General features: G+C 46.0%; 2 protein-coding genes across 3 annotated transcripts in view; one reads left to right on the top strand and one right to left on the bottom strand.

Annotated features, from left to right (window-relative positions):
• Positions 1-11,461: 11,461 nt before the first annotated feature.
• On the bottom strand, positions 11,462-13,608 carry DCP2 (decapping mRNA 2). The gene is made up of 2 exons (XM_084599647.1): positions 12,990-13,608; positions 11,462-12,778 (listed from the first exon to the last, which is right to left on the bottom strand). Exons 1-2 carry the CDS (start codon positions 13,605-13,607, stop codon positions 12,152-12,154), a joined length of 1,245 nt encoding a protein of 414 aa, XP_084455773.1. The 5' UTR covers position 13,608; the 3' UTR covers positions 11,462-12,151.
• Positions 13,609-13,753: 145 nt separating this feature from the next.
• The window catches only part of Nle (notchless protein homolog 1), a 58,850-nt gene continuing 49,287 nt past the window's right edge, over positions 13,754-23,316 (top strand). The window contains exons 1-7 of one of the 2 annotated variants that reach the window (XM_084599645.1): positions 13,754-13,988; positions 14,072-14,220; positions 14,297-14,320; positions 16,691-16,914; positions 17,217-17,296; positions 17,392-17,468; positions 22,539-22,636. In XM_084599645.1, the coding sequence (XP_084455771.1) occupies positions 13,973-13,988; positions 14,072-14,220; positions 14,297-14,320; positions 16,691-16,914; positions 17,217-17,296; positions 17,392-17,468; positions 22,539-22,636 (668 nt within the window). In that variant the 5' untranslated portion in view covers positions 13,754-13,972. The remainder of the gene's footprint in view (positions 13,989-14,071; positions 14,221-14,296; positions 14,321-16,690; positions 16,915-17,216; positions 17,297-17,391; positions 17,469-22,538; positions 22,637-23,316) is intronic. The other variant, XM_084599646.1, reaches the window with a different exon arrangement.

Below are 23,316 nucleotides of genomic sequence, written 5' to 3'. Positions count from 1 at the left end.
GAGTGGAAAATAGACCTTTGTATTTGGCCTTCCTGGACATAAACGGGGCGTACGACAACGTAAGCAGGGAACTCCTGTGGAACATATTAAAAGAAGAAGGTTATGAGATAATAGAGTTCCTACAGGAAATATACCGGGATAACAGAGTGGAAATTACGTGGGAAGGGATAAGAAGTATGGAGGATGTCAAAGTATGCAAAGGATTAAGACAAGGCTGTCCTCTATCACCGCTGCTATTCATGCTTTATATCATAAACCTGGAACGGAGGATACAAGACAGTAACCTAGGTTTTAACCTGTCATACAGATTAGGTGGAAAGGCGGTAGAGCAGCGCCTCCCCGGTTTGATGTATGCAGACGATATCGTGCTGCTAGCTGAGAGTCTGAAAGAATTGCAAACTCTAGTTAAGTATTGCGGAGACGAAGGGGACGCTCTAGGCTTCAGTTTCAGCGCAGTTTAGTCGGGTCTGATGATTTTCAACGGCTCAACTGATCAGGGTCTTAAAATTCAAGGCCTTGAAATACCTAGAGTAGCAGAATATAAATATTTGGGGGTATGGGTAAACGAAGGATTGGCACACATTGGAAAGCATGAGCAATCACTTAAGGCCAAAGGGCGAAGGAATGCCGGGATAATGAAGCATAAGGCATTGTGGGGATACAATATGTATGAGGTATTGAGGGGTATTTGGAAAGGAATTATGGTGCCCGGACTTACTTTCGGAAATGGGGTTTTGTGCCTAAAATCAGAGGTACAGTCGACATTAGAAACAAATCAGAGATCCGTTGGACGATTAGCACTAGGTGCCCACGGCAAAACTACAAACGAGGCGGTACAGGGAGATATGGGCTGGGCATCTTTCGAAGTACGGGAAGCTCAGAGTAAAATATTATATGAGGAACGCCTCAGGAAATTGGACAGTAACAGATGGGCAGCTAAGGTATTTAAATACCTGTACCTAAAAAGCGTTGACTCACAATGAAGGAAAAGAACTAGGAAACTAACTAGTAAGTATGCTAGTAACAAGGACGGAGAAATAAAGAGCATTAAGCAACAGGTGAAAAACACAAAAGGTAAAAATTGGATAAATTCGATGGAAAAAAAAAAAAAGTGTGGAATTATACCGAAAGTGGAAAATGCAGATCAGGAAGGAAGATTTCTTTGATAACTCAAGAGGCAGTGCCCTACTTTTTGAAGCTAGATCAGGGTGCCTTAGAACACGCAGCTACAAAAAGAAGTTTAACAATGGAGATGACGCATGTGCTGTATGTGGAAACTCCAGTGAAACAATTGACCATATTATACTCGAATGCAATGGTATTCATCCGGAAGTTGATGCAGGCGCAATCACTGTTCCTGAAGCTCTGGGGTTTAGAGATAACAGTGGCCGGGTGAAGAAACCGGCGGTGGAAACTAGCAAAAAACGGCTGGAAGATTGGTGGCTTAAAAGCAGAGAAGTGACATAATGTTAGTAATGTAGGAACAAAATTTAATAAATAGAATGATGGTTTAGTTAACCATTCTAAATCAATAATTAAGATATATGGAGAAAAATGAGCATGATAGCTACTGCTACCACCCCGTTTCAAAGAGGACGCTCCTATATTCCATCCATCCATCGTCAGCGCCCCCGATGGAGACCCCGTCAAAACCTCCGCGCAACGCGGCCGCGTCGTCTGAAAAGCATGCTGTCGTCTGCTCTGCGCTGCTTTCCAGCACGTGTTTGCGCGCGCGCGCTCGGTTGTTTCTCTCCTCCTCCGGCCGCGTTCTTGCCGCCGTCGGGCTCCAACAGAGAAAAAAAGAACTGGAATGAAAAAAAAAGGGACGGTGCGCTTTTTCGCAAAACTCGTGTTGAAACGGTGGTTGTCGGCTTTATTTTTTTTTTTTAGGTATCTCGTACCGCTCGTATCTCGCACCTCTGTTTGTAACTGGCGGTGCCGCAGCAGCCATCGCGGAACCAAGTCTGCCTCAAGAAACAGACATACGCCATTAATGCCATCACTTGGCGCTTATAAAGGAAAAACACATACGTCAATCGTTCGATCTATCCTCATACGCGATCCTGCTTCGGGAGCTCAAAACTGCGCATTCGCTAGAGGAGATAACTGAACTAGGGATTGCACAGCGTAGCTGTGGAATTAAGATTACAAAGGTTTCCGCGAAGAGATGTCCCCGCCTGAATGGAAAGTCGTCAGGCATTTCCTCGCTCGTCTCGTGGAGAGAGGAAACTGCCGCAAAAAAATGGCATGCCTCGGCTTCTCGTCAGTGACCTAGGTCGTTAAGAAACCCCTCATCGTTAAAGGTAGATAGGTCATTGATTTCGGATGTCAGTGCCGCAGCAGCGAGCTCTCCCTGACCGCTGTCAGCAGGAACCAAAGGGTAAGGCGGCATGCTTTGTGTTTTTGTAGGGAACGCTTCCTAAACGCGCCGAAAGCCGGCACCACGGCGCCAGTAGCATCGCCTGAAACGTGTCCCCCAAAGTGTTGAATAGGCCCCTTTCAAGTTAGCAGTCTCAAATGGAAAGGAAGCTCCCCAACCAGCGCCCGGAGCGCTCGTCACTGTGTACATGTGTATCAATTCTCAATGAGATGGCTGGACTCTTCATTCTGTGAACAACATGGACAGAGACATCAGGAGGGGCCGGGCCGCCTCAAGTCCTTCAAAATACCTCTCGCTTGCTTCTGCCTTCGAGCAGCGAATTCGCGTTCACGTTTTTTTTTTTTTTTTTAATGTCTGATCCTGCCAACAAGCACTCTTTGAAAACAATGTCCGCGACGATCAAATAATCATAATTTCTCGCTTTCGAAGGCATCGATAAAAACATGCTTCCAGACAGCCTCTATGTCAACCGGGGCACAGAAAAAAAAAAAAGAAAAAAGAAAAAGAAACCCCACTGGCAGAGAGCGCTGGCTTTGCGCGCAAAGACGCGCTTCCATCCCCAGTTCTGCGACTCTCTGCAGGGGACACTCAGCACTTCCAAGACATGGCGAATTCTAAAAGCCATCATGGACCCCACCAAAACCAAACGAGAGGGGCAGAAGTCGCTGGAGCGGTTGCTACACACATTCCCAGGCACGAAGGAAGATGTGATCAAGGCCGTCCACGACAAATGCTACGGAGTAGACCTAGAGGATCCATATCCATACGCAGAAGATTACAAAGGAGACCCAAATCCGAAATTGGACGAGCCGATCACGGAGGAAGAAGTCCGGACGGCAATAGCAAGTGCCACTCGAAACACAGCGGCTGGTGACGACAAGATCACTAATGGCATAATTCGGAACATGAGCAACAGCAATATCAAGGCACTGGCGCATTTCATGAACAAGCATTGGGAAGCAGGAACGGTGCCAGCGCAGTGGAAACACTCGGTGGTCATCATGATCCAGAAACCCGGGAAAAAATTGGCAATAGAGAATTTGCGGCCCATTTCTTTAACTTCGTGCCTGGGAAAGATTTTCGAGAGGGTTGTCAATAATAGACTGAAAAATTACTTAGAGGATAGCGCTCAGATGCCGGACACCATGTTTGGCTTCAGAGAAAAGCTATCAGCCCAGGACGTTCTCCTGCAGATCAAAGAAGAGGTCTTGACAGGTATCCCACGCTCGGCAGAACACGTAGTTTTGGCAGTGGACATTAAAGGTGCATTTGATAATGTTAGTCACAAGGCGATCTTAGATGGTCTGGCAGACACGAATTGTGGAACCAGAGTCTACGAGTACGTTAGGAGCTTTCTGAGTAACCGGACGGCCGAAATCAAGATCGGCAATATAGAAACAGAGACCTTCTCCCCGCCCAACAAAGGGACACCTCAAGGAGCAGTCATTTCGCCCACGCTGTTCAACGTGGCAATGATTGGCCTGGCCAGGCGCCTTGAGAAGGTGGAGGGCATACAGCACGCTATGTATGCAGATGACGTCACCATCTGGACGACCACAGGATCACTCGGGGAGAAGGAAGCGAAATTGCAAGAAGCAGCATCTGTCATCGAAGAATATCTAAAGCAAAGGGGCTTGGAGTGCTCATCAAGAAAATCAGAACTGATCAGATTCTGGCGAGGGAAGGGCAACCGCTCTGCTCCCACAGATCAAGGCCACAAGCTCGAGATCCGGCTGCAAGGGGAGACAGTACCCGAAAAGACAACTGTGAGGATCCTGGGGATGTGGCTCCAATCGAATCAAAGGTGTCAACACACACTTAATCTTCTCAAGATCTCGACCCAGCAGGTGGCCCGAATGATAGCACGGGTGACCAGCAAAAAGATGGGGATGAAGGAGCCCGACACACTCAAACTGGTCCGGAGCCTCGTTATTAGCAGAGTAGCGTATGCTCTACCCTACTTCAATATGACCAAAGGAGAGGAAGACAGAGCGGACGCCATCATCAAAATGGCTATCAAGACCGCACTCAAGCTCCCCAAGAACACACCGAACCACAAACTAGCAGCTCTGGGTCTGCACAATACAATACAAGAATTAGCAGAAGCCCAAATCAAGTCACAGCTAAACAGACTTCTACAAACGAGGACGGGAAGACGGGTGTTGGAAAGACTGGGGTATAGCACACACCTACAGGCTTATAACAAGACAAGAGAGGTATCGCGGGAAGTCAGAAATTGGTACCGAGTTCGGCCCATACCAAGAAACATGGACCCCCGCCTACACCCGGGAAGAAGGCAGGCAAAGGCAGAGTATTATGAAAAAACATTCGGCCAACAAGACCCGTCAAGGTTCACCGACGCAGCCTTATACGAAACCAACGCAAAGAGGGCGATAGCCACGGTCACAGACTGCGAAGGCCGGGAGGTAGTTAGCGCCTCGATCCAAAACTGTACAGTCACGGAGGCAGAGGAAGTGGCTATCGCACTGGCCATTAGGCAAGGAAGAGAAACTGGAGAGAGTCTGACGATACTGTCAGACTCTCAGTCCGCATGCAGAAATTTTCAACGGGGTAAATTATCTAAGGTAGCGCACCAAATCCTTTCTTCCACAAGCGAGCCAACAAAACAATACACTCAAACACTAGTGTGGATTCCGGGGCATGCAGGGATCACGGGGAATTTGTACGCAGACAGGGTAGCACGAGGACATGCAACCTACCGTGCGCCCAACAGTCTCGGGACAGAGGACCTGATTCCGCTTGACCCTGACTACACCACAATACTACAACACTACAGAGGCTTGCGGAAAGTATATCCGGAGCCGCATAAAAAGCTCAGCAACGAGGAGGCCATAGATCTGAGGCGGCTACAGACGGGCACCTTCATTAATTTACACATATTACACATGATGCATCCCACGACATTCAGAGACGAGTGCCCGTGGTGCGGGAAGACCCCTACCCTGTACCACATAACATGGGAATGCAGCTCACATCAACTGCAAAAAATTGAAAACCCAAATGAAAGACAGTGGGAGGCTTTGCTGGCCAGCTCTGACCCGGAGGCTCAGCTCTACCTGGTCACAAGAGCTCGCAAACTGGCGAAAGCCAGTGGTGCCCTGGACTGGGGGCGCCAACCGCTCGTCAGCCTCGGTTGAAGAGGCGAAGAAAAGATCTCCGAGCAATTAATAAAGTTCATTCACTCACTCACTCACTCTCCGCTCCGCTGGAAACCGAGCGCTGGCGTCGCAGAGCAAACTCCAGCTTTGGTTCCCTATATCCTTCAACATTGTGAGAGCAGAAAGCAGTAGCAATAAAGCTGTGTTGTACGCATCATTGGTGCATAAAGGCTGTTACGTTTCAAAAATACATAGTAAGGAGATAAGTTTTCAGTACCAAACAATCTATCAAAAGAACAGGCAAGAAAATATAACTTTTTATCTTGACAGTCATGGCCTGCATACCTGGGGAAGTCTCAAAAAGCTACAATTTAACAATGCAAGCACTCGACACACATTGTGGACACTGCACCCCAGATGGCAACAGCAACTGGGCTGCAGCAGGGTGCCTCGATGCAGCTGACATCGTGGCACCCTAGGCTGCTGTATTATGAAATACTTCGACAGGGCAAATATTTCAGCACTGGTACAAATGATGTCATCAAGGGTGGCCAGTACTGCACTAATAATGGAACTTTAACTGCAGTAAACATTATACACAAATAATGAAAGACGAGGAACTTCCCAGTAGATGCATGCAGTCACTTATATGACATGTCCCAAGTGAAAAATCATGTGCTTACCAACGATACTACAGCAAAATTAGTCTGATGTGGCTAGGGTCTCATATATCTTGTTTACAAGAGTATGTGATTTCTTTATATATTAAATTTTTTCTTAAGCGCTTCATCATTTGCCAGCAAGTCATAATGTGGAAAGTCTACAGCAAAATTAGTCTGCTCTGGCTAGGGTCTCATATGAGGCCAATTTAAAGAGGCACAATGACGTTCGTCAGGCCGCTAATTCCAGCCGACCTCTAGGTTCTTTGCACCGAGCCGATGTCAGTTCAAAAAGAATTACAAAAATCGGCGCACGGAAACGAGTTATTTGGTTTATAAAGTTCTAAATACAAGAAAAAGAGAACAGCGCGCCTGAGCTGGTGCGAGAGGGAGCCCCTCTTCCATTTCGCTCGTCCAGCCGTCCAGCGCCCGACTTGGGCGGAACCTATGAGAAACGCAGCTTTCCGCTGATGTATCGGAAGCTTTTCACCATGGTAGCCTGTCCAACTCAACCTGTAGCTGCGCTTTTTGGAATCGTTGCTACCATGGTAACAGCAATCTCGTGTATTGAATGAGGTGTCGGGTTTTGCATTCTAGCCCTTGTTTACGCTGACTATTTCGCTATTGGCGGAACTCGCCGGAACGCCGTTTTGGCGTTATGCCGGCGCCCATCGCTGGTGCTGCCGCGGATCACTCTAGTGCTACTTGTGCGAAAGTTCGAGAACGAGTGTGAAGGCAGAGACGGAGGAGTGGCGTACAGGAGCTAAGGCAAAGCCTACCATGTACATGTACAGGGCCAGCAAGGAGGTCATCTGCCGAGAACAACTATATGACAACTTCCTAGCCAGTGGGCTGCTGGCGGAAGCCCGCTGTGGAGAGCGCGCTTCACAAGCGATCTCAACACAACTTGCGCCATCTGTGGAGCGTCGGAAGAAACGATTAGCCACACGATTTTGCACTGTCCAGTGATTTTGCCGACCTCTGAATGTTGTCAGCTGCCTTGGGATTTGAGGCGCCTGAAAGAGTGGAGCTATTTTTACAAGCACTTCAAGAACATACGCGGAACTAAAACACCTAGTATTTGTTTCCTGCGCCGTAACTTGAAGAACATTCGATTGTAAAGTGTGCTCAACCAATCAGCGCCCATGCGAGAAGGTAACGTCATATCCGTTAACGAACTTTGCAGTAGTGTGTCGCTCACATCGGTGCCAAAACACAGGTTATTGAAACTGATTAAAATATTAGGCGCTACGATTTCGCCGTTATGATTGGGCTTTGGGGCATCGGGAAGGTGTAAAGAACTTAGAAGGCCGGCTGGAATTAGCGGTCTGGAGAACGCCACAGTGCCCCTTTAATATAATAAGCAATGTGGCAACCAACAAGCCTTATACTAATGCTGCCCCAGCACCCCTTTAATATAAGCAATGTGGCAACCAAGAAGCATTATACTAATGCCACCATCATAAAACTCGGTAGACAACAGCACTGGCTATCGCTCCAAACTGGCAATGCTTGTTTCGACAACAAGTTGTCACATTAACAACAGTTCAGCCTTTTAACCTGCAGCATTTGACGAACTCAATGACTGCTCCCACTATTAGCTCAGTCTTCAGTCACATCAAGCACAGGCCAGTGCTGACTATACTATGAGCTCAGGCACACATGCAGTTAACTTCTGGAGATTCAGTACAACACCGAAAGGAGATTGTATTACTAACAAATAAACGCACGCAGTTTAATATACCACGCTCACACAGCAAGTGGAAAACTCGCAACTGTGTCTGGAGTTACCCGCATTGATAATGGCAAGATATATAGAACTTTTTTTGAAAACATTAAATTCATCCTACTTAATAGAATAGAAACTTCCTACCGGTAACCGCCACTTTACTTTTATAAAAATACAGCAAAACCTCCCATACAACGCAATGTAAGTGACTGACCATGGGTCACAAAGTATGTCAATTAAGTAGGCAGAGGAGCTCCAGAGAAAACCAAAGTTTCTAGTGCATAAGTTCCAGAATGATAATGGAACAATAATCGAATCTCCCAGTGCATCACTCAGGCTGTAGCTGAACTCAACTGATGGCATTATGCCCTGAATACTCTAATCCGAAGTGCACTCAAAGCCCAAAATAGTCACTTGTACTGTGTTGCACTTATCTTGGCATGGACGAAGTCACCATGTTTCTGTTATGAAACATCCCAAGATAGTGAACCTGGTTGTGCATCTGCATAACTGCCATTGTTAACTTAACATGGCATATTTGTGAATGGAGGACTGTGGAGAAGCAACAGACAAGACACGCTTGACCGAGTCTCTATTTGCTGGCCCACTTCCCAAGTGCAGGAAGCACGGCTAACTTAAAAAAGGGGAAATTTTTCTCATGTCCAGTTGAACTTGGAGCTAAAAACTAAATGAGAGCAATTAATGTAATACGGCCACAAGTGAAATTTATGCGTGAAACAAAAGTGTGGGTGTTGAGAAAATATAGATTTTTACAAGACCGTGTGTTGTAAGGAACAGGCAAAGTTGTACAATTCCAGCCTTTCTTTTTGTTGTAAGTACTCGGAGCAAAATAATGGGCCCAGAATAAAGCGCTGACTTAGCGCTCAGTACTGCACACCACATGCTGACCCCCCCTGAGATGTGGTAGTGTTTGGGGACGCCCACAGAGACAACACTGAGGAAGACAGCTGAAGAAAGAGCATCAATCTGCTCTCATTGCACCTGGAAGAAGCTGGCCTACAGTACACGGGTCCACAGGATAGCAGACACCAGTCGAGTCCTGGACTGAGGACCCTTCCGTGAGGAATTGTCTTCCACTCCCTATTCTGTTTAATGAAACATCGCTTTCTCTTCACCACGACTCTGAACGTTGTGGGCACAAAGAGGGCTAGTTACTGCTTTGCCACATCAGATAGGCTAAAAGAGCCACCAAGTGCAAAGCTGGCACTGAACCAATTAGGGCAATGGAGCTAAACTGCTATAACCACCAAACCACAAGGCACTTCTCGGGATGCTGGGTCTCAGTGACAAAGCAAGCATGTGTGGTTGTTTTTTTCATCCTCCATGCTACTCATGTCTGTAAACCCCTTTTTCTTGTGTGCCCACTATGAAAATGTCCCTCTACTCGACAGATTACATGCTCATAGGTGCTAGCTCGTTGTTCCTCCACCATGACCACAGTCTCCAGAAAAATATTTCAAGAAATTCATGGCTTGAAAATGCCTCTCACAATTGTGTTCATTTTCACTGCAATGGCAGAGATTATGCTACCACACTCATCCCTGAAAATAGCACTGGCATGTGAAGCAAATTAAAATGTCACTGCATTCTTAGTTTCAAAGGACAATCACACAGTGGTTACGATGCCAGAGTACCGGAGTACTCGGGTTCAAACCCTACCGCCAGCGGCTGCATATCAATGGCATGGTGTTCCGTGTGCTGTGCGATCTCGGCGCACGTTAAAGAACCCCAGGTGGTCGAAATTTCCAAAGTCCTCCACTACGGCGTCTCTCATAGCCTGAGTCGCTTTAGGACGTTAAACCCTACTAACCAAATCAAACCAATTGTATGTCGATTATCGGAGTTCTGCAATCAACACCACGGTGTCTTTCGATGGTTCGTTAAAAAAATAAAAACTGAGAGCTAGGCCAGGGAAACAGTTCTGCATCACATGACACGATCAGGCCATACATACTGTCTGTGCCAGAAGCCTCGACGTGCAGCTGTGGGCCAGTGACATTTCCAATTTGCACATTACGGGCTGTCAGTTGGCTGTGCAGCTTTTAGGCAGCAAATGAAGTCTAGCAGTGATGATCAATGCTCTAGGGTATAACAAGGCATCTGCAGATCAAGTTACTCAAAGCGTTATATCTCAGCAGAAATCCAATTTGTCTGAGCTGTTCAGGTTATTTGATGCTCAGAAAAACTTATTTCAGATTGTCACAAGTGATGAATCCCAGGCTGATTTTGAGCCAAAGACAAATTTGAAGTCAGTTATATGACGGTTTGTTTTGTGGGGTTTAATATCTCAAAGCAACTTAGGCTATGAGAGATGCCGCAGGTGAGGGCTCCGGAAAAGAACCAGCTGGGGTTCGTTATATGTGCACTGACATTGCAAAGCATATGAGCACCTTGCTTTTCACCTCCATAGAATACTGGCCGCCACGGCCGGGATTTGATCCCGCATCCGTGGGAACAGTAGTCGAGTGCCCTAACCACGTCAGTTAAATGACACTAGCTGATGTCACCAAGAACAAAAATGTTCAGGACAGTTCATTTAGAAGTCAGGATCACATTTTTTGGGGAATTTATTAGGTTACCTTATTGGATGTGTTGATCAAGGGTGAGACAGTCAATTAAAATATGTGTAGAGTCTTAAAACTTTAGCTGGTGTGCCAAGCCTAATTGGAGTCCACTGGATAACCTCACCTTATCACAATAATGGTTATTGTTACTGCAGTCATGAAAAAAAGGAGGCACTTGCCAAATCTGCTCAGACTATACTTTCTCATCATCCCTACTGCAGACTTGACACTGCCACATTTCAATCCTTGGGAAAATAAAAGGATACATCTCACTTATCTATATTTGAGAATGATCAGCTGTACACTGTTTGGATGTGCGTGTGTGCTGTGAATTATACAGCATAAAAGTGAACCGGTATAAGGAAGGCATGCATACCCTTTGCTTCAAAATGGCATGAAGTATAAATATATAGTAATTGTATCAAAAAACAGCATGTGTCAGGGACATATGTGGTGTTTATGTGAATTCTGCACTGAATAAATATTTCAGAAAAAAAAAAAAAAATGATGGGGAAATACCTTTTAGGTCCCCATTTCCAAAAGCATCAGGAACTCGCAGGGGCTGATACAACTATGTCGCAATAAACATCGGGTATTCACAGTGACATTATGAAATATGACTACTAGCAAAACACAACACTGTAGTAAAAAATAAGTGCAAACAAAAGCAAAGAATGAGGCAGAAGATGTTCACTTGCTCACATTTGATTTTACAAATGAATTAGAAACATCAGCCGGTTCAGCATTCTGCATTAAACTGCAACACACTATACAAATGTGGAAAACATAACTAGTTTCTGCAAGTTGTGCACATGAAAGAACGAATACTCTTTATAATACTCTTTTAACCCCCCCCCCCCCCCCCCTTACAAAAACCAGAAACACTTCATGTCTTTCAAACACAGTACTGAAAACACGCACGCACACACGCGCACACACACACACACACATCAGTATTTAAAAAAAAAGATCATACTTGACAAAACGAGTACCACTGCATGCCAGGCACATATCCATGCCCTCACTTTTATTTAAGTGCAGGTACAAAGTGGGACTGATGTGTACAGCTAAAGACAAACTTTGTTCGCTGCCGTGCTTAAGGCCAAATCAAGTTTTAGATTCAAATACATCGAAATAAATACCTTGGACTCGCTGCCCCAAGAACAGTAACATTTAAAGCGCTTAAGCACATATGACTGTGCCGCAACACTGCTGGTCAAGCAGGTAGGTGGCAAAATACATTCCCAACAGTACCTGAATCCTCCTCTGGTGCACACAGGCAAGCACACAGTGTGTAATTTTCACAGCCTTCAAGTGAGAAAGGAGACAGGCCTCACTATCAGTTTCATTTCAATGCACTGGTTGATGTAGCAGAGCAGGTAGCACAGGATTTGCACTGACCAATATCAATGGTGCGTTAAACTATAGACACCTGAAATAGAATGCAGACATATTTTGGCACTCTTTTATGCTTTCAAAAGCTTTTCTGTGATTAAATTTACTACATTGTTTAGTGGTGTCCACCTGGACATCCTAAATGGCCTTAAAGGCTCTTATCAATTGCAGCTTCTTATGCAGCCACACTCCTTAAGCAGGCATGACAGACTAAGTTCAGGCCTAGTGAATGCAGTGCTATCTAGTGCAGCCAGTGCAGACCAAATCGAATAAGGATTACACACTTAAGACCTCATGAAAAAGCTAGCTACCAGACTTTTCTTGTCTAAGCTGAATGTCGTCCACGATGGAGAACTGAAAATCGGTCCCAAATTCTGATGACGTCTCGGTGAAACGGCTACACCGTTCTCCACTGCCACCCCGGAACGGTGCTTGTGGCGCAGGAGATCGGCCAGCTCGTTTTGGTAGAGGCTGGCATAGTACTGCTTCTGTTTCTGCTTCAGTTTCTCAGTGTCCGTGATGGAGGGCATGCCATCATTCGGCAGCCGCTGCTGCTGCTGCAATCTACGGTGGCGACTGTTGAAGATCCATTTGCGGATGTGTTTTACGAAGGGCATTACCATGAAAAACGCGTTGGCGTTCATCCCCAGCGTGGCACGGGGAGCTTGGTCGCGCTTGTGCGCAGGAAGGTCGGCGATTGCAAACCACTCGATGCTTTTGATCTCCTTACGAGTGCGAGGGCTGAACTGCGTGGTCCTCGGCACACCAACGATTATGTACAGGCGCGTGATCTGGTCATGGATCTGGCGCTCGATGTACTCACTCTTATTCAGCAGGGGCGTTATGTCGTAGCCTGTCTCCTCGAGCACTTCGCGCGCCGCGCAGATGTGCGGTTCTTCGCCTTCATTCACCTGCGACGAGATATCGAACTGCAACCAACTATTCAAACAAAAAGATGCATGCAGTCGCCAGGAACAGCGACAACTGCGTAACATGGAGTCATCGTCTTAAGCCACCCAGTGAGCTCAGCAACTCAAAAAGAGTGGAACGCAAGTTGCTGAGCCCACTGCAAAGTGGAATGCGCTGCCTCAGAATATTGCAAGCGATTGGTATGTGCCTTACCTTGCCTTTCGGGAATCCCCAAGTCGCTCTTACCCAGTAGGACTGTACAAGGAGGACATACTCGAGAGTCTCGTCGACAAGTATTGCTCCATAAGTCGGCACAGCCATCTTGTACTCTTTCCAGCTTTCGATGATAGCGTCCAAATTTGGTAAATGCTCTCTAAGTGTAGGCACGTGTTGAAATATCATTTGTGTAAACTCTTTCATGGTGCACTGCGGATACATGGGGTTCTCGGGACAATAGAAATCAAGATAAAACCAGAAAGCAAGTTCGACTTGGAAGCACAGTCGTACCGGGTCCTTGCGCTCTTCCTCAGGAATGTTGATGATAAAACGCGAACACAGGTCGTCCAGAATTTCGACCGGGGCCCGCCGTGGTAGCATAGCAAACATAGCTATCTCTCTAAAGTAACGAACTCTAGCACGGGAACAAAACGTCCAAACAATACCATACCTCCGGTGAGCTATTACAAAGGCGTGAATAACCTCGTCCGCAAAGGACGGAGCTATGGTGACTAACGGAGCTTTCAAGTTTCGCCTTTCCTTTCGCCGCGCTGATTGTATCTCTACGCGGTGCTTTAACAATGGTAACAGTCTAGCTTCAGGGCAATCAAGCATCTAAGACGGTAGTAAGCCTCCAAGAAATTAGCAAAAATTGCGCGTGAGTTTATTTTAGCATAGACACCGTAATTCCTCATCTAATTTTAATATTTATTCTGAACTACATTAATAAGCTTGCATCACGTGATATTCTATTAGCGCATGCTCATTACATTTGTTTGGTCATGTGACCGATCGACCGAAGGCCCAAGGCGGCTTGTTCACCATCCCGACCACGTGTGTGCACTGTGGAGTTTCCCAGAAGGTATAATTTCATATGTGTAGCCAATCTGAGTTGGCACTGGCTGCACGACAGGAATCCGTAACGTTCTCAACAAGTTTGCGCAAGCATCCTTCGTGGCACTGACAAATCATTTGGCGACATGAAGCGAAAACTAGGTAAGACACATGATCGACATGAAACGTGTTGAAATACGCTGGTAGAAAAGAAATATGTATGCTGCACCGATTATTACCTGCAGAGCAACAGCCCGAGCCGAAGCTGGCGGTGGAGCGGGTTCTGGCTCAGTTCAAATCGGAGTCTGGGGAGAATGCAGGCGCACCCTTTGATCTTCCGGTTGAAGTCACTGTGGAAAAACTGCAACTTATCTGCAACGCGTTTTTGGAAACGGTGAGATGTCTGCTCACGCTTTTACTGCAGTGGGCTACAGTAAGTGCTTGGAAGTGAAGTGAATCTTCTGTTACAGGCATGCAACTCCATAATGTTAAAGGTAGTGTAAATTGTTATTTTTTACTGTAGACCTGGATTTTTCTCCATAAGTGTAGTTTTTCTTTTTAAAGCCTCTCTTAGCTCACAACACTATTCTGTAAATACATGTAAGACGTGGATGCAACAGCAGCGTCATGTTGCCATGTTGAAGTTGCAAGCCACACCTCTGTCTTTTTACAGCTAGATTATTATTTCTGTAGCAAGTTTTTCAAACTCCTTGACAAGGTTTCCTGTTGCCAAAGCAAAAATTGGCACTTTATAATTTTGTGGGCTCATGTTTGTATCGAGTGTTGGAGGTAGTGATCGGTTGGTACACTTTAAGGGTGACATTTATTTAACCAAAAGAAGAGGAGAAATTCTAAGATGATGCATAACACTACAGTGAATTTAAATATCATGCAGTTTACAAATACAATTTCAGAAATTGGTAGCCACGTATTTATGTCTTGGCAATTAATTTTTGCGTGGATAAAGCTTGAAATTCAGGAGTGCACTTTTTTGTTGTAACTGGTCATGAATAGATGGATAAGCATTAGTTTATTGCATTCAGGGGTGGAAGTGCTACTCCAATTGCTCCATTCTGCTCCAAACTGCTTTCCCTGCTCCATCCTGCTCCAAAATGCAATGTTGCTCCAAAACTGCTCCAAACTGGCTGTCTTGATGTTCTGCCGTCAAATTTAGCAGAACACGGGAACAATGTCACAGCACCAGGGGCAAAGATATAACGCATCTAGAAAAGGTTAATGAACTATTGGCAACAGGCAATGAAGTAAAAAGAAAAGCTGAAGGATGAAGGTTACCCTTCAGTGCCATCTATCTTTCCTAAGGGCACTACCGTCCAGTGCTCATCAGGAATTTATCAATATAAGGGTGAGATCAGAAAGGATATGCACAAGATAGAGAACGGAAATGTTGTGGCCGTTAATCTGAACTCCAAATTAGTGCCGCTACTCTAGCGCATCTAAGTGATAGACTCAACATTTGAATCTATCAAATCATAATAGGCGAACACTTCAGGCCTGACTGGGTGTTCAGTTATGAAGTGCATCAGCAAGCATTCTGTTTGCTGCTAGTCTTTTCCATGTTGTTGCTAAGGTGAGCCTGCGTTGTATATCTTTACATGGTTTTGTTTGTCTGTCAGAGAGGAGTGCAAAGTTTGAAAGGCATTGAACTTGCATAAAAAGTAATCAGATGGGAGATTTTATATTTCAAAACGAAAAAAAAACGGCAATTATCAAAGGAGTTTGCCTTAGAAACATGCCCCAAAACACAATTCAAATACTCCAAGACTCTTGTTTCATTGCGCCAAAATAGCTTTATTACTGCTCCCAAAGCTGCTCCAAAATGCTCGAGCCTGCTTCCATCCCTGTGCATTGCATTGAGCACAAATAATGCGTTGTGAAAAAAAAAAAGTTTCCCAGAGTTTCATACCCTGGCCTACCTTTTTATATTAAAGGGACAGAACAGTGGCCAAAATATGTCATGAGATTATGGTGGAGATGAAAAGACCTTGCTTCATATAGTACAGATCGAGCACTGTATTATCAAACGAAATAGGCATTACAATATTAATCTGCCAGTGAAAATCGCATAAAAACAACTGAGGCGCTGTCAGGAAAATATGTCAGGAACAACAACATGTCAGGAAAATATAGTTGATTTTCGTAAGTGCACACTGTTCTTTTTTTCTTCTAGGAGTGCTTGTCATAATTTATTATATTTTGCGCACCCTCCACTGCGTCCATAAATAAAAACCAACCCTCCTTTCGCACATCTAGAGGCATACTTTCAGGTTTTGCCACAGGATGGCGCCACTGTGTTTGGAATTCCGGGAATGAAGCGGTGATAGCGCCCACTAAAACTTTCGTCGACGAGGCATGCATTATTGTGTCGTAACAGCCTTGAGTGTGAGGCTGAAAAGGACGTTGTTCTAAGCAAAAGAATGTCTAATTACTGTCTGGTGAGTGAAATTTGTATTTGTTTTTGATACGTCTTTTTTGTCGACCACCAGTCGTCATCGCAGTTGCTGCTCCTGGTTTCTAGCATCGGACTATATAAAAATGGGCGCATGCACTGATGAAAAATTCTTGATAAAAATTTTCTACACCGTTTCTACCAACACCACTATGGAATCGAACATGAGACATCAATCTTTCCATTGCGGCGGAAAAAAATTTGACACCTAAATTCCAGTGTTCTGTCCCTTTAAGAATGCCCATGTAGTGCACATTGCCTATGTTGATCGTGTGCTCTTATTTGTCTCACACTCTCATAGACACCACAAAACATCCTGCTTACAGCTATCACTGTTCAATGTCAGTGTGTCATTTCATTATCAGGCTGATCATCATGAGTCATTTCTCAAGTGCAGGAGGAGAAGGTGCCATACTTGTTTTTTGTGGACAGCGTGGAGATAAGGGAGTCACTAGCCAAGACCCTGCTTGAAAGGACAGTACCCCTAGAGCCCGAGAAGGTGGTGGAAATTGTGTATGCACCCCAAGCACTGTTCAAAGTACAGGCAGTCACCCGTTGCACTGCTTCCATTCCTGGACACGAGGAAGCGGTACTTGTGACATCTTTCAGTCCGGATGGAAGGTGGGAGAGCCCTCCAGTTTGCATCAGCCTGTATTGACCTGAGCTTCTGTTTCAGCAGCAATAATTACTGATCTATTTAATAAGTAATTAATAAGCAGTAATTAAAATGCTACTTCCTGACCAAGTGTTTGTCTTCAACAGTTATTTCAGTTGTAAAGATGATAAAAGTGTAGAAAGTCTCAATAAATAAAAAAGATAAAAGAGACGTTGTAGAGGAATGCTTTTATTTTTTTTTTAATTAAGGAAGTACTGTGACTAATAGCATTATTTTGCCTGTGTCCATGACCAATGCTGGTCAACAGACACTTGGCAAGTGGTTCTGGGGACACAACTGTCCGATTCTGGGACCTCAACACACAAACTCCTCACCACACCTGCAAAGGTATGTGTACTTGTTCTTCACTACCAACAGTTAAAATTTACATTCTTGTGTTTTGCTACTGGTGACTAATTGTGGAAGCACTTTGCCTTTTTCAGGACACAAGAATTGGGTTCTGTGTGTCACTTGGGCCCCTGATGGAAAGAATGTGGCATCTGGCTGCAAAAATGGCCAGGTATAAGTTTCTGTTAAACATTTGTGAAAGGGCAACTATGGTGATTTTCCAGCTGTACCTAGGTAATGGTTGATGTATATTGCTGAAGGCGTGTTGATATCAGTATGTGATTTCATTTTATTGCGTAAGCAGTACTCTGCCAGGTTTCGAGCTGTCGCGTATCCCCAGCAGACGCCACGCTTGACTGACTTTGAGCCGTAGCTGCGTCGACACCTGAACCGCGCCGTGAGGGAAGGGAGGAAGGTGTGAGTGTTAGCATTAGAACGAAAAAAAAATATAGATGTGAAAGAAAAGTCCACACTCTGTGCTGATGTACCGCTCACTCCCGTCCTCACGCACTTCGCACTCCTGGCGCTCCCCGGATCGCACTCTCTCACCGCATGCGATGTGAGCAAGGTCCGATGTTGCATGCACGCGTTGAAATCCAGGCACATGTGCCAAAGAAGTGGTCCGGACGCACCACTCAGGGTCCAAAGGGCGGACGGCCGCCGCCCAGGGTAAGGAATTGCGCAGTAATAAAAAGACTATCGCTAACAGGAGTGAAAGTGGAAAGAGAGAAATAGGAGTTCGCGTCGGGGTAAATCAGTTGCTGTGTAGTCTTGCAAGGAGAAGCATCGGTGATGCGCCGAAGCCAGAGAACAGCAACGGGCTCGAGCAACTGCTGAAGAACGTGTACAACGGCTAGGAAAACGACGAGCACAAGATGCTGCTAGACGAGCGCGTCGTACAACCCCTAGACACTTGTACATCTGGTAATGATCCTGCATGGAGTCTTCAGAATGCCTTGGACAATGATGACTCGGCATCAACAACAGGACGAGAAGAATCACAAAGTAGCCAAGAACGGTGGAATGCAACCAGGCGACAACGACGTGCTCAGGAGACTGCTGAAGAACGGGAGAAAAGGCTTGTGAAATAACGAGGTCGTGATGCTGCCAGACAGGCAAAATGGTGTGAAGAGCATAAAAGACAATGTGCAGAAGAGACCGAGGAGATGAGAGCCGCACATTTGAAGAAAAGATGTAAATCTTTCGTTCCTGCTGGCCTGATCGTCCAGACTCTGGACAAGGAAGAGTAAAGACGTCTGGACTACGCTCGACGGGTTCATGAATGTGTTTCCGCGACGCGGGAGTTTCACCGCCGTTTCACGAATAATCCATTCAGAAGCTTGTGTTCAATGTGTGATCACCTATGGTATAAGAAGGACCTAACACCTACACTACATGCCGAACCTTAAGCGAAACCATTGCAGTATTGCTTGTGCAACTAACCAGGTTTAACCAGAGCCAACTACTGCCAATTTTTTTACAATGCACAAGCAATAATTTGAAATTAAGAAAAAAACTTGAATCAAAATTAAAACTCTCGCGAAATGCCCTGAGAGTGCTGCTTTGCTTGACGCCCCATGAAGACAACTCAGGTGTGCACGCGCCCGCTGCCGTTCTGTCGAGGTGTGCAATTGTAAAGTTGCTGTCACAGAACCATGTGGAATGCACCACTTGACGTTAGTGTGTGACAGCGAGGGCTTGAATGATGGTCTGCTCTCAGAAGACACTCAGAGCATCATCACACTACTGCGAAGAGCAAACACCAGCGTCCACTTTGGATTATAAAATTACCATGTGATTAAATTCTGTGCTGCCATTACAGGTGCGCATGCAGGGAATGCTGGCCATTGTTGAGAGATGAATGACTGTGCTATCGCAAAAAAAAAAAAGCTGTATGGCATACATGGCTAGTGAGAGCATAACAAGCGTGCTCAGGGTGTCTAGCAACCGGGAATTGTCAGGGAAATTTCATGCACCGGGAAAAATCAGGGAAATGTCAGGGAAACCATCAACAATTTCACCAAGTCAGGGAAAATGGCACGATATATCCTGCAGTGCATTTTCATGTTAAGCTGGTGCACAGCAAGTATGTTATTTATGCAGATTTTTTTTTGTGCTGAGCACGCGGCCCCGACCGCAGCCACGCTGCACGGCGACGTGCGATATATTACTTTGATGCCAGCGCAAGGCTGATTGCCACAATAGAACAACGAATACGCATGTGAGTTGGGTACTCAATAAAATATGTGGAAGCGCTGAGTGGGAGTAGTACGCGACAAAAAGCAGGAATAATCGTGCGAGCAGCGGCCAGCGCAAAAGCGATCGGCGAGCTGAGCTGCAGCTGTGGTCCGTTGTGACACTCCAGCGGTTGACCGCTCACGCCTTCGCGATCTCGCCACAGGTTCTGCCCTTCATGTGCGTGATAAAATTGCTTAACACTGTCATGTCCGCACTCACGAACTCTATACCGACACCGCATTCCGTGCTAAATCCGACGTGAAACTCGCATTGGGCCATGGACTTTCCCAACAAAATGGACTCAGCGCCTACCACTCAGTGCGCCAGCTCTGCCATAGAGTAGTACGCGGTGGCGGCATCAACTCAATGTGTACAGTGATCATGACCGTGATCCGGGATGCAATCCGCACTTTAATTTGAACCCGCGGTGTCTCGTCATCGGGCAGCGTGGTTAATATTCCCTGCACATCTAACAACTCTGGCTCCAGCTGTAACTCAACTGTCCCGACGGCACGAATTATGGCCGTCATCTGGTTTTTGTTCCTTGCCCGTTTCTTCCAAAGGCTCGTTGCGTGCATGGTTACAATGATTGTTTTCTGGCATCTTGATCACAAGGAAAAACTCTGCACAAAACGGTGCATTGAGAAACACGAACGCAAACGGAAACGCGCATGAAGCGGCGGCCACGGCGGCGAACGCAAAACAGCAAGAAAAAAAATGGCGCGCTAATCATGCCAGTCAATGGGAGAGGCGGAACGGCGCATTTGGAAAATGCGCCATGTGAGAGCTAATCAGAGACCATAAATGGCGTTCGGAAAACCGGCGTGCGCAGCCAGTTCGCTTGAGTGTCGCCATTTTGAGATAGCGCAAATTCCGTACAAAGGAAGCAGCTTTAAACCAAGCACAAGATGACAATGATCGCCGGCTTCAGCGCGCGCGGGAATTTCGAACGCAATTCCTCTTTTCGGGGGGCATTTTATGGCTGCCGTGATGTTTTAAAAGCCGATTTTATCGCATTTCCTGACTGAATTCAGCCTTAATAGTTCGAGTGCAGGTGCTCGAAAGGATAAACGTTCCGAAAATGAGTTTTTCTCAGAATCGATTTTTGACCATTTTCGACCGTTCTAAGACTCTCGTCTCCCCTTAATTAGCTCTATGGCTGTTATCTATAAGAATTTTCGCTAAGAGCGCGCTCTCCCTCGAGACCGGCCGTGATCTAGGGTGCCTCGCATCAAGGCACTCTATTACACCCGAATTTTGACCAATCAAAACTGCCGTTTTTTGATTCTGGGGCCTATACAAAGTTTCGCAACTGGCAGTATCAAAGAGCTGTGCTGAGGCTGGCATCAGTGCGCTTTTCAGTAAAATGTTTTTACCTGCCATTAACAGCCTTTCACTATTGTAAATTGCAGAATATGATTAATAAATAGCTTTTTGTTGGGAATTATTCGTCCGTGCTCATTATCATCAGCAGCTATATTTTTGAGCCTCTTTAGTCGTCAGGGAATTTGACCTGAAATACTCAGGAAAAACCTGGAATTGTCAGGGATTCTGAAAATAGTGGTTTGTTAGACAACCTGGCATTGTCTGGACTGCTGCTAAGTCAGTGCTGCATGAAGTACTAGCTAGAATTTCTAAGCCATTTATGCACTCGCACAGCTTAGCACAAGTGGCCGGCATATATCGCCCCGCCGGGGGTGGCGCAGTGGTTACGGCGCTCGACTACTGTTCCCAAGAATGCGGGATCGAATCCCGGCCTCGGCGGCCGCTTTTTGATGGAGGCGAAAAGCAAAGGTGCCCGTGTGCTGTGCGATGTCAGTGCACGTTAAAGAACCCCAGGTGGTCGAAATTTCCGGAGTCCTCCACTACGGCGTCTCTCATAGCCTGATTTGCTTTGGGACGTTAAACCCCACAAACCAAACCATTTTCGTGCAACATCGATGCGGCGCTTATGAAGGAGACCGAACATTTAATTGCTAGTTCCATCTCATTCTTATCTCAGCATCGGCTCAAAAGTCCGCCTTGTCGCGAGTGAGATTAATGCTCCACAGATGCAATAATTTTGGTAGTGGTTCGCTTCTTGTGGTAGTTTAGGAAAACACATCTAACCTACTTACCTCTGCTTGTTTTGCTGCGCCTAGGTATATCAATGGTCTAGCAGGTATCGCGTGCGTTAAGATCGTTAGCACAGCATTCGATTTCAACCACCACCTACTACTTACGAGGCTAAACTCCTCCATCAGAAGCATCCTGTCTTGGTAGCAGTTCTGCATGAAATGTTCTGAGCACACTTGCGTTCTCAAACTTGGGGACCATTTGAGGCATTGGGTAGAAAGAATCCATATTTGTTGCAAATCTCCTTGTCTTTGGGGAAATCGGTGGCAAATCAATGTGTTCTTTTTCATGTAATAATTTGTGCAACCAGTGGTACAACGCCAGCTAACACATTGCTGCAAGGAATGCAAGAGAGTGCTTCCAGGTGGTCGTCCGTGTCTGCGCTGTGCTGGGTTGTTTCAGAGTAGTGCCGCCTTCCCCTTGGCACATCCCTCTGCTCCATGCCAGGGGAATGGCAAGCTCATGCACATCAGGATAAGCTGCAAGCATGCCAAGCTGCGGACAAAGGCTACCCAGGCGAACCCGCACCTAGTTCTAGGATTAAGACGGATTTAGTAGGGTTGCTGCATTGCCGCTGTCATCTGCTTAACGCTCTACGACTGTGACATCATCGAGCGCAGCATTGGACGTAAAAATTTTCTGCTTGGCAGCACGAGTCACTAGTGCACTCTCTTTAATATTACTCTGCAAGAAAACCAAGGCATTCTGAATTGTGCTGTTTGGCACACATAATCATGCCATTGAGGAGGACTTCTGATACAAATTTTCTTGACATCTGTGAGCTCTGAAAAATCGCCGGAGTTGCCTTTTAATGGATTAGCAATGTAAGTAAAACATCTGTCATTTTACGAGGAGTATATGACATAGTATATACGTCCTCTCCATGCAGATATTTCTTTGGGACCCAGAGTCTGGGAAGCAAGTTGGAAGGCCATTGGCTGGTCACAAGAAATGGATCACATGCTTGTGTTGGGAACCTTTGCACCTGTGAGGCCTACCAGATGCTTTCTTTTTACCTGCAGCTATGTGACGATACTGCATTTGTAGTCACAGTCGTATCTTACAAGATACCATAGTTTCTGGGTCCTCCCTTCTCCTCTGGCCAACCCAAGTTTCTAAGCTTTGTTCGCTGGAAGGGCAAAGATGTTGGACTACACAAACAAGTGGCAACAAAAAAATGATGGCCAATTCATTGTGGCTAGGTCAAATGCGAATTACACGTGCTAGCACTTCGATTCCAGGCTACACATGTACCTTGTATGCATGCATGGTACACATGTACCATGAATGCAGTTGTAATGTACCTTGTATGCGAAACACCACCCGACGGTTATAAAACCCTGCTTTAACCAAGCCGTACGAATATGCCTATGCGACCTAGGAGTAACATGTCTGACTCTGGATCCAAGGGTTTCAATGGGTTCATTTCGCATCTCAGAAATGCTGCCCAAGTTAACAATGGCTTTGGACAGACTAACGGACATTGGCAAAGTCAGTGAGTGGTGTCGGTAATGCAGACACGTCAAAAACAGGCAGGCCACTGGGCTTGCTGCTCATCCGCTTAGTGGGAGCAATGACAGCAAGAACTTGTTTTGTCTTGGAGGGATTTGGAGCACAGTGCGGCCCAAAAGCAAACCGGGTGTGTTGCACGTTATTGACAAAGGCTG

This window comes from Amblyomma maculatum, chromosome 3, assembly GCF_055883805.1.
Source record: "Amblyomma maculatum isolate TAMU_Amacu chromosome 3, ASM5588380v1, whole genome shotgun sequence".
In the NCBI taxonomy this organism is placed as follows: Eukaryota; Metazoa; Arthropoda; class Arachnida; order Ixodida; family Ixodidae; genus Amblyomma; species Amblyomma maculatum.
The sequence above is the reverse complement of the archived record's forward strand: the minus strand, read 5'-3'. Positions and strand labels throughout refer to the sequence as shown.

Bases quoted from the DNA above. Each gene is read 5' to 3' on its own strand.
- DCP2 (XM_084599647.1), bottom strand. From the start codon at position 13,607: ATGCTTGATTGCCCTGAAGCTAGACTGTTACCATTGTTAAAGCACCGC. The intron at 12,779-12,989 runs GTAAGGCACATA...ATCTCGTCGCAG, and splicing joins GGGGATTCCCGAAAGGCAAG to GTGAATGAAGGCGAAGAACC.